This window comes from Varroa jacobsoni, unplaced genomic scaffold (assembly GCF_002532875.2).
Source record: "Varroa jacobsoni isolate VJ856 unplaced genomic scaffold, vjacob_1.0 scaffold_1428, whole genome shotgun sequence".
In the NCBI taxonomy this organism is placed as follows: domain Eukaryota; kingdom Metazoa; phylum Arthropoda; class Arachnida; order Mesostigmata; family Varroidae; genus Varroa; species Varroa jacobsoni.
This window is the reverse complement of record NW_019214330.1, coordinates 318448-329134: the sequence shown is the minus strand read 5'-3', so window position 1 is coordinate 329134 and position 10687 is coordinate 318448. Positions and strand designations below refer to the sequence as shown.

The 10687-nt window shown below is 38.4% G+C and overlaps 2 protein-coding genes across 5 annotated transcripts; one reads left to right on the top strand and one right to left on the bottom strand.

Annotated features, from left to right (window-relative positions):
* Positions 1-1866: 1866 nt before the first annotated feature.
* mRpL39 (mitochondrial ribosomal protein L39) lies at positions 1867-6011 on the bottom strand. 2 transcript variants are annotated; one of them, XM_022849992.2, is made up of 7 exons: positions 5863-6011; positions 4979-5170; positions 4457-4636; positions 3795-4038; positions 3355-3571; positions 3020-3067; positions 1867-2756 (listed from the first exon to the last, which is right to left on the bottom strand). In XM_022849992.2, the coding sequence occupies exons 1-7, from the start codon at positions 5918-5920 to the stop codon at positions 2607-2609; spliced, it is 1089 nt and encodes a 362-aa protein (XP_022705727.1). In that variant the 5' UTR covers positions 5921-6011; the 3' UTR covers positions 1867-2606. The 2 variants fall into 2 exon arrangements, with proteins under 2 accessions (XP_022705727.1, XP_022705728.1); XM_022849993.2 differs by lacking the exon at positions 4979-5170 and having other exon boundaries at positions 5863-6006.
* Positions 6012-6227: 216 nt separating this feature from the next.
* Fkbp12 (peptidyl-prolyl cis-trans isomerase Fkbp12) lies at positions 6228-9745 on the top strand. Of its 3 annotated transcripts, none has more exons than XM_022849994.2 (2): positions 6228-6351; positions 8643-9745. In XM_022849994.2, exon 2 carries the CDS (start codon positions 8671-8673, stop codon positions 8995-8997), a length of 327 nt encoding a protein of 108 aa, XP_022705729.1. In that variant the 5' UTR covers positions 6228-6351; positions 8643-8670; the 3' UTR covers positions 8998-9745. The 3 variants fall into 3 exon arrangements, with proteins under 3 accessions (XP_022705729.1, XP_086828455.1, XP_086828454.1); XM_086972329.1 differs by lacking the exon at positions 6228-6351 and adding an exon at positions 6537-6883; XM_086972328.1 differs by lacking the exon at positions 6228-6351 and adding an exon at positions 6537-7003.
* The last annotated feature ends 942 nt before the right edge of the window (positions 9746-10687 follow it).

Sequence of the window (10687 nt, the reverse complement as noted above, 5' to 3'; positions counted from 1 at the left end):
ATGACACTTAATTCAACAAATACGAAGTCGATCTAAGCAACAATCCTACAGACTAGCATTAGCGATAAACTGTAGTTTAACATAGTCTAAATTCGGAGTTGTTTAATAATAATCATTTATGCATCTTCACTCCTTCAAGTGAAATGGTTAGCAATCTCTTGTTAGGTTTGCATTAGTCCTGTATCGATCTGTAAATCGATTTGAGCAAGATGTACGATAACCATTGTTGGATCAGCTAAGAATAAATGAGCATTTCCGTATGTCATTCTAGCTGTTTAACTGCTACAATATGAGCATTTTTTATAGGAATATATTACTCTGTGCTTTTATAACCCGCATACCACCGGGCCATTTTAGCGACCGTACTTATTGATAATCGCAGAATTAGAGAAAGAATCTCACAACCAATTATATAGTAATTTTAAGTATTTAAAGATTTAGCGGAAATGTAACTTATATGCCACGTTCTGTGTGGATAATAAATCTTGTGTCATAATTATTATAAATTTTTTGAGAAGCTCTAAATGTTTCGACTTCTACGTCCGATACCGCCGTTGGGCATTTTATAAGAGGGCTGGTTTTCAGTATAAAGCAAAATGTGTGTACATGTTTGAATTCGAACCCGTTACACAAACTACCCCCCGGGTTTAGTAGGCGAACACAGTACGTACTGCGCCATTACGGGAACTAAAGGGACTGTAAAGGAAATAGACAGAACATTACCTACTATAAGTTGACTTTTTTTTAACATTAAGTATATACTAATAGCAAAGAACTGGTTACGGGATTAACAAAATCACTTTTACGAGGTCAATACACCATTCAGTCCATACACATAACTACCCCTGATACATTATAGGTACTAAATAAATAAATATTACAAGTTTTATCTTTAGTAGTGCAGTAATGCATTGCTTCAGACAGCTGGTTCCCAGCGTCCTACACGAAACGTGTAGGATCCGAACCTACACTGCCACTGGTGAGTATGCTTTCGATACTAAAAATAGTGTAACAATACAGATTTTCGAATTGAATAGACCTAGGTAACAGTACGCAGCATACGTTACTGTAGACGCTACATAAAACGTAACGCTGTATGGAATTTAGTTAATGATTAATTAACAATTTTTGAGTTTATAAAAAGCTATTCCCTTTTTCACAGTGCATATTTGACGCCTCCGCAAAAAACGTAATCTTTAAAGATCCCTGAAGACAAAAGTAGTTTGTTCTACTGCGCATGCTTTATCGTAGAGATATACATTGACTGTCAAGTACTTTGTTTTCATATTGCCTATTCCGTACGATCCATATCTTGCCACTTTCTCAAGACAGCGTTTAAGCATTCGTCTTGCATGACTGGTTTGAGAAAACGATGATACCCGTAAACTACCATTAATTAAAAACTAACTTAGCTTGAATTCGTCACCGTTGTGGTTGTTGTTGACCTAAAAAAGCCAGCCGCTTAAGGATCGAGTTCGACTTTCACCTGAAAAACGCTCAAAACCAAATGTGTATAAAATAAGGATAATATTAAGTAAGCAACATTTTATCATGTTGGACGTGCGGTCTATATATTTAAAGTGTGCTGTTAAAACACAGGAAAATTAGTTTTATTGAGACAAGGCCATTCATAAGAGTATTCTTCTTTAACTATTAAACAGCATATTAAAAATCTACGAAACGTTATATTCTTATTCCTAAATAAAAAGTGAAATAGAAATTCTCTAAATTTCCCACTTGAGTCTTCATTAAATGGAACAATACGGTTGAAGGAATTTTAAATGGGAATAACTAATTATATGTGAGTATCTTTTCGGCGTGATACAACCAGCTGAGAATGTTTTCTGGTTAAATAAATGATGCTAATTCTTTCCATAATGTCATTATGATTTGTGTTAGCCTTTATTCTTCAATAATTATCTTCTAGGTACTAGCCATGGTAGATAGGAACGATACGACCACACTGTATTTACGTTAAGTAAAGGCACAATAGTACGTATGCATTTATATAAAATCACTGTATATTTTTTAGTACTGCAGTAACTATCTACAACGCTATTTCAAACTAGCACATATAGGTAATAAAAACATCGAGCTTTCCGTTGAGCTCCGCACGATTTTCCCATCTTCGTCTCTTTTGACGCCTGGACGCTTTTACATGTTCTCGCCCAAGTCGGGCCCTATCCCATAGTAACCGACGACTGCAGGCACCTTTTCATCACGCACTACCAAGATTAATCATTGTATCTTCCCTCAATCGGACACAAACCTTCATGTCCCAGAATAATGGGTGCAGGATTTAAAAGGTAATAATGGCACGGAGCTCTAGCTCAGCCCGAACACAAAACCTTCTTCAAAGCAGATGCAGTTGCTTGGTTCAATTATATAGAATGTAATAAAAAAGATCCCCGATTTGTCTATCCTTAATTTGCGACTTTACAAACAATTGAACTCGATAAGAGCAACAGGATCGCTAGATACTGTGCTTCCTCTTTTTATAGTAGCTGATGAATACGGATATACAATGGCCTGTATCTCTGTGGGCGTGCTTCATTGATTCAATGCTTTTCGCTACAGTCAGGCTCCAAGATTCATTGTGTCCTTTTTTATTGTGCCGCTTGATGTTCTTTTGGTGTGTAATCGTGTTGGTTATTTTCATCATGATCGACGTTTTCCTCCTCTTCTTTAGCCTTTGCTAAATTGGCTTCTGCATCTTCGAGCGTTTGAGTAGCTTCTTGAGGAAGGCCGGTCGTGTTCTGTAAAGTCAAAACCGAATAAGAGAGGATAACATGGTAAAGGTATTGTCAATCGTTCTATACAGTTGAATATACTGTAGTCTATAAAAGCTAATTAGTGCGGAAAATTGCCATACACAGGTATTATAGGTCAGAAGCCAACTACTAGGTAAATTTGACTGGAATTAATTACAGTTGGCGCACACTACAACATTAATAAACATTTCGATCATGGATCCTGGCTATATCTATGTTCTATTTATATACGAAGTGGAGGCACTTACCATAGCTAGTGCTCGTTTCTTGAGGACATTTCTTGCGAATGGACTCATCTGCAAAGTACGGAAATGCTATTAACGACATCATGCAATCAATCTCCGCCTTTGTGTACATACAATAATGATGGAAATCATGCTATGCTTCCGCGAAAAGCAGTCACCAAGCCATCTTTACGTAAACGTATGAAAAAATGAGCAACCATTTTAGCTATACATATTTTGTCTGCATATATTTACGTTTGACAGTGGTGTCGACCACTACAGACAAAATAAGATAAAGAAATATGTTCGTATTACCACGCTACTTAAATAATTATATATACCACTTGTACAAAACTAACCGTAAAAAAGGACGGTATGGCGACACCCTGAAACCGCTGCATGAGTCCTATGGGTGTTTCAAAGGGATGAACTGAGACAACGTTGAAATGCGTAACCTGCGATGTATTCGCTATCATTGGCCCACAGCTCATGTCGACGTGGTCGCCACAACGATACAGAATGACTGTGCCATGTTTAGATGCTGCTGCGACGTGGTCTACTTGCTCGTATTTAAATCTAAAATTAAATAAGAAAAATGCTCACAGTAACAGCCACAAGATGCGATCAGTTCATCCCATAAGTACATTATTTACAATTCTGAAGACTTCAACTAAGGACTCGAAGCATACATAAAGCTAGAGTCAAACATTCGATTAGACTTCCTGCTTGTTAAGGTCTGCCTAGCTCTTCCAGTGATGAACAGTATCGGTGTGCAGCAACAAAGATACCACTAACGTACTTGTTATCTTCAAACATTTGTTTCGCCACGCCTGCGTCCACTTCGAGTCGCTCAAACGTCTCCGAAAAATATGTCAACCGCTGTACGGAAGATCCTAAAATTCTGCACTCCTCGTGTCTGGGCCTCCAATTGGCGACTGACAACGCCACGTCATAAACAAAGGAGCCACTTTCAATTGCTGGAGCCGGCCAAGAGTGTAAAAGTACATGGTGTTCGTCCTTGAAAGCTCTTTCAATAGCATACCCTATAAACGGTTATTGAGTAAGACAAGCGCGATCATGAACACACATTTTTAGATTGTCGTCTACCTTTGTCTTGCTATGTTGGTCAAAATATTTGCGATAATCCTAAATCTAAATATACAGGTATATGTAACTTATGTGTTTTAATAACCTTATTATATTAAATCGGAAGTAAATGTGTGGTGTGACGTGCATAGTAAAAGCTAGCCGTATACAACGAAAATGGAAATACAGATTTCGATTAGACTAAACTACAAAGTAAATCTGGTTGGTTCGCGCTACACTTATAATAAATAAAAATTACTGACGAATACTTGTATAACTATCGAATAAATAAACAACTATATGAGGGCACCTGCAGAAAGAGTAAGTGAAAAACCTAAACAGAAAAAAAATAATAAACAGTCGATTAAAGATTACCTAATAGAAATGAACAGCTTCTCCAAAACGCTTTGTTCACCATGTTGATCCAAGCCTTGTTGGGATCCTTGAAATGGGCTAGATTAAGCGTGCAGTCACCCTCCAACGGTCTGTGCATATCCCATGGTTTACCATCTACATAGGCTATAACAGCTCTTTTTCGGATGGGTTCGGGTAGATCTACAACCAACAAAGTTACACAAAATAGTAATTAGTAGAACTGCATTGAACTTAATTCGAGCAAAATCACTGGCACAGAAATCCGTGGTAAAACTTAATAAGCCCCTTGGTAAAACATTTCAGCAACAATTATTTAAGAGACGGTTAAAAATGGAAAAAAAATTACTTCTTCTATCTTTTACTAAAAATTACTGGACTCAATAACTTTGACCTTTTTAACTCTAAGGAGCAGACTTCAGCAGAACACGGTACTATCCCGTTAATAGAGACAAAGAACGGTAAAAATATCTAATGGTTTGATGATAGGGCTGTCTGTAAAGCCATTTCGTTTCAGCAACCTACGTTTTGCGCAGTCATACGGCGTCGACATGTCCTTGTTCATTATCATTGTGCAAGGCTTTGGAGTACCCTCGTACTTCACTTTGATTTTCGTGACTCGAGTGACTAACGACGCCTGACGCGATTTTTCATTGCTAAAGAGTGTGTTCCGCTTCGCAATTGCTTCAGTATTGCTTAATCTCGGATTTGAACTCACTGTAACGCCAACAGTTGATACCCATGTGCCAGACACCGTAAAATGAACACAAAATGAAGAAACATTCTTATAGCAAAAGGTAATGACTGAATAGCAACAGAATGGCCGCAATATTTTGGTCAGCCACCGGAGACACCATTTACTGCTGTTCTTAACCCACATGTTCCTTGTTCATTAGCAATTTATCACGGCAAAAAGTCTGTAGTGGTCTTAGTCTATTACATAAAGTATATATTACATATGAATTTACACAAAACTAAAAGTACCACTCTTCTGATTTCATATCGCTTTAAAAAATTTAACACGTTCTAATTAATATTGATGTTGAAGCCAGCTCTCTTTTTTTTATTATTCTTAACGGATACATCCCGATAATCCTCTGCTATTACATATATTCAACATAGCACCATAGGTTCCGCAACTTTCTCTCATAGGAATAAACATCGCAATGTAGCCAACCAGTCCGAATCGCTTTGGACGATGGGACACTTACATTCTTATCAACTTAGAACCCAAAAACCTAGTTTTAGTACAAACAGTTCTATCAGCATTTCACCAAAAGTTATGGCGCACACATCGCTTCGTAGATTTCATTGAATACGTTCAACGGCCGATCGAACATTGAGCGAAACAAATGGTCCGATGCTTCGTCGGCCTATCACAACATTTTCCTATCCTAAGCAATACTCACAGTGTTTGCAAGGCTGTTGTATAACCAAATGGGCTAAATGTATTGATTTTCTAACCATAATGACCGTATTACGGTACCACGGCGATTCTCACCGCGCATGGACATACGCATGAATAGCCTCGCTTGTTGCGGATTGTTTTGTTATGGTTTCAATTGGAGCGATAATCGACTTGCCCGTTGATCATGCAAATGGCACCTTTTTTCCTATTGGCATGAAAATGTGACGGTGAACTTGTATCACTAAAATAGATTTTACGTTTGATCTAACCTCACACATGTGAGTATTGCAATTGCCTAGGCTAAAAAAGATGGCACTAAGCTAAAATTTTTAGTTTATTGTATTGATGCTTTGCAAAGGTTAGATCTGTGTGCATTCCGCCGATTAGCGAATTTGAGGATTCGCGCGTCACCGGTTGCCGGTTAGGCCTACACCAGTCGGGACTCTACCGCTCTCAGAACATTGCTGAAGACTTGTTACGGCCGAGTTTGGTAAGTCGATGTTCCAACTGTGAAGTTTTAAAAGACAATGTCCACTTCTTATCTTTTATTCTTCGTCGTCGTCGTTTGCAAACTACCTATTCCAGTTGTCGGTGCCATGGTGCTAAGTTGACAACAACGAAGTAACCCATACGGGCTCGAGAAGGAAGCGACAAAGGCGGTTCCAAGCGATCCCGCTTTGCTTTCTCTCGAATATGCTGTAGATCGACCGTCTAAATACATGAGCTTATGTCAACATTGTTATGTTCGTGCATAGTAACAACCAATGAATGATGGATTATTAATTTGTAATGCACCTTTGAAAAACGATTCTTGTAATGTGTGGACAACTATTATCTATAATAATAAGGAGCTTGGTTGGTTAAGCCCCTCTTTATTTTCGATGTTTGTATACGCAGCGGCTCGTCGAGCTGCCCCAGAAGCGTCCACTATTTGGGCGTATGCGGCCTTGTTTTACAGTTGCATTTAATTGCCCCGCGACGATCTCCAGATAGCACCGCAACCAACGACGCCAATCTCTCAGGTCGCTGAACGATTTGATTAAAGAGTAACACAAAAAAAGGCATATTGTAACATTAGTTTTATTAGGTGCTTTCGCGTTCTCTTGTCGTTGAGGTTAAGTCGTAAATGCTGTCAATCGAAGGTATGTGCAATAAATACGCAGATTACTCTTTGGTTGATTAAGCGGCAATGTCGCTTGCTTGGTGACTGACGATGAAATTTTCCGAATTTCAAAAATATATTCCACAAAACTGGACCTAAATAATGTTGCAGAGTTTTCCAAGTTTTCGATATTGGATTTCAGGTGATGCAAAGAGTCTATTTTTTTTGCTCTCACCCGACGTAGAAGCTTTTTGATGTCGATAGAATAGTAGGAATCGGAGTAGTAGAATCGTTCGAGTGACAGGATCAACACAGACGTTGCTATAGCATGTTTGGCATGTTTTTAACATTGTTTGCTACATTTACAAATTATTCAATGTTGCGAATAATTATCTCGGGAATTTTCTGTCATGAAATACTGTTCGCGGGAGGACACGAGCATCATTATTACGTTTTTAAGGATTACGACATGCAGAAGTCGGTTTTGTCATAGCAAAGGAGGTAAAGTTAAAAAAAGGAGTTTGCGAATTCGTGAATTTCTTCGATTATACTGATTTTTGGCAACATTTGAATGATTTATACAGTAAGCCGTTACAAATCATTATAAATTATTCCTAGTATTACAAATACTGTTAATGCAAATTCGAAGTGAAGGCCTGCTGCGTTCCTACTCTATATCTTGGAGTTATACGCGTGTAAAGTACTATATTTACAATCGCAAAAAAATTGCGTGGTATATTGATCACGCTCACGAAATAAAGATTAAAAGCTATTGCATGTTTCCGTATCATTATCGGATGTCTCTGAACCTCCATTAAGATTTGAACAGAAATTGGATGTATGTTCATCAGGCGTCAGCGTTACCAAAAAAAATACTTGTTTTATTCAAATGCTGTTTGTTGACTCGGTTATGCAATCAGCGGTCTCGGTTGCTCGGCGCAATCGATACGATTAGAACTGCATCTGTGTCTACGTGCGTGTGTGCTGCATCGCAGAAATCGCTGGTACCAAGGGTCTTTTTATTGAGGGTGTCCTTTCCTCCCTCGCCTCTTCCCTCGATGGCAAGCACGATACGTTAGACTCACAATTAGTGAAACCCAAATTCTCTGGAGTTCCATGTATAAAATCGACAAACAGCCTTGACGGTAGAAAAACACCAGCCGCAAGAACAGCGGGCTGAGATAATAGGACTGGGAACAGAATCGGATCACTTGGGCATTTATTGGGCGTTTGCTGATGATACCACTCTTTCAAGGGGACCTAAGCTGCGGTGACTATTACAATTACCTGTTAGTCAAGGGAACATGTTTAATTGATATGATAGTACAGTTTGATGGTCCCCAGCCAAAAATAGCGGCGGAACCGCCTTTTCCTCGAGGGTATCTTGTAGGCTTCACAATTCACACCAGCAGCATAATTACCGCAATGCTTGTTAGTGACTGCTCCAATATACACAAATGCGATGTACGCGTCTGCTGGATAACGCAAACTCATCCAAGGGATCGTTTTCCGAAAACTTTATTACTTGCTAGGTTTTTCTCTGGCATAAATGTTTATTACTCGCGTCATCATTACAAACGTGATAACTAAATTTTATAAGCAAATTGAAACGAAAAAAAATAGGTAACACGCAGGTTGTAACTTTGCTAAACTGTAATCTGTTCATTCCAACATTTCAGGTTTGAGTAGCTGATAGAAACAAACATCATGGGCGTGGACGTCAAAACAATCCAACAGGGAGATTGTTCGACCTATCCGCGAAACGGCCAGACCGTTGTCGTGCATTACACCGGTACGTTGACCGACGGCACTAAGTTCGATTCGTCGCGTGATCGCGGAAAGCCTTTCAAGTTCAGAATCGGCAAGGGCGAGGTAATCGCGGGGTGGGATGAGGGTGTGGCCAAGATGTCGGTCGGCGAACGGGCTACACTTACCTGTACACCCGACTACGCCTACGGATCCCGCGGCCATCCCGGCGCGATTCCGCCAAACGCCACCCTGATCTTCGACGTCGAACTTCTCCGACTCGAGTAGACTAGGCTGCCCACTGGGTTCTTGTCAAAGCTTTAGTCAGGAAATCTTTCATCGTTTATCATTAATTAGCAATAACCACAACTTACCTATTCTCATTCTGAGTAGCCATGTTCACAATATTCACGCTACAAACAAGCTCAAGAGTATTGGACGAGAACAATAAAGGAAATAGAAGTGAGTTCAGTTAAGGCATATGTGGCATCGGCGGTCGCTGGGTCAAAAAACACGGATATCTGGTGACACCCGGCCGCTTGAGGTAAATGGCTTGGTTAGGTTTTTTTTTTTATAACTATGTGATAAGGGCAAAACCTGTAATAGCAGGGTAGAAAATGACACGATGTGGCTTTTCATCTGGTGTTAAGTGCAAACTTTATCTTCTTCGGGCTTAGCTGTGTCAAAGAAGAAAAAACAGTATTTGATTAATGAAACATTTGCGGTCAATTACATTCGTTGCTGTCCCTGGACTGTGCTTATTACAGTAATCAGCACCATGGACGAATAAGTTCAGTAAAGATACTACCGGAAAACAAAATGTAGATCATTAAGTTCTGTATAAAGGATGTTCTTTGGTACATATTCCCGTATATTTTGCAGAAGGCGGAGATGCGTAATTATATGTATGCGTGCAACACCGTACGTAATCCTCCTCATGGCATTATTACAATTATTGTTATTCGAATGATGGATGCGTTTATTATTATTCATGAATTTACCTAATAAATTAAAATTTACGGCCTTCCTTAGTAAAGTATGAGCATTTAATTTAGAATTTGAATGACTGACTCATTAAACATCATGCTATATGATTTTCTCCTAGAAGAACACTGACGTATGCCAAATAAGGGTGAGTGCCAGTAATAAGCTCTTCTTATAATTTAATATTTCTCGCAATGAAGTTCTTTCAAGTTTTCTAAAAAAGAGGTTTTTAAAAAGAAATCATGTTATTTTTAACAATGATAACTAGCACGGGTGGACCAATATTCAAATTTCCAGCATTGGTATTTGTAAATCTAGGAAAACGCATTTTCTATATGTAGTAAAAAATAATGGCCATGCTGAACCACGAGGCTTTAGAATAAAATCTGGAAAGCTTTACTCGACCAAAACAACAGCAGATTTGTACAGCAGTATGTACGACAAACTACTCACAGAATAAGAACTGAGGCATATCTACGTGGTAACACGATATCTACTAAATGATGTAGCTTTCTCTTTAAAACAACTTTTGCGAATTATTTTTTTAACCCATCCTTATCAAGCTTTCTGTTAGGTAATGTAATATAATTTTTATTACTAGTAATAATAATAGAAACACATTTTGAAAACGGTAGCTGTAGTAAAATGGGAAGGGATTTTTTAGAAAATATCTGATTATGTATGAATATGTATTTTTATATAGTGGACATGAAAGAGAGTTACAACTCTACCTTGATATGACCTTAAATAGGCCAAAATTTGATTTGAATTCCCTAATCAGTCAATAAAGAAATCAGACCGGAGACTGTTCATTCTATTCAACAGACATTTTGTAAGGTTTTGGTATCAATCTTATCGATTAGTGTTCTATCAGCTTACTCACATATTTATTTTAGAGGTGACGTATAAGTTATTTTAGAGGTATATGAAACGAAATTCTTTACCGGAATCTCGTGATTGAAATAGTTTTTGGTTTGTCAAGACGATAGGTAAC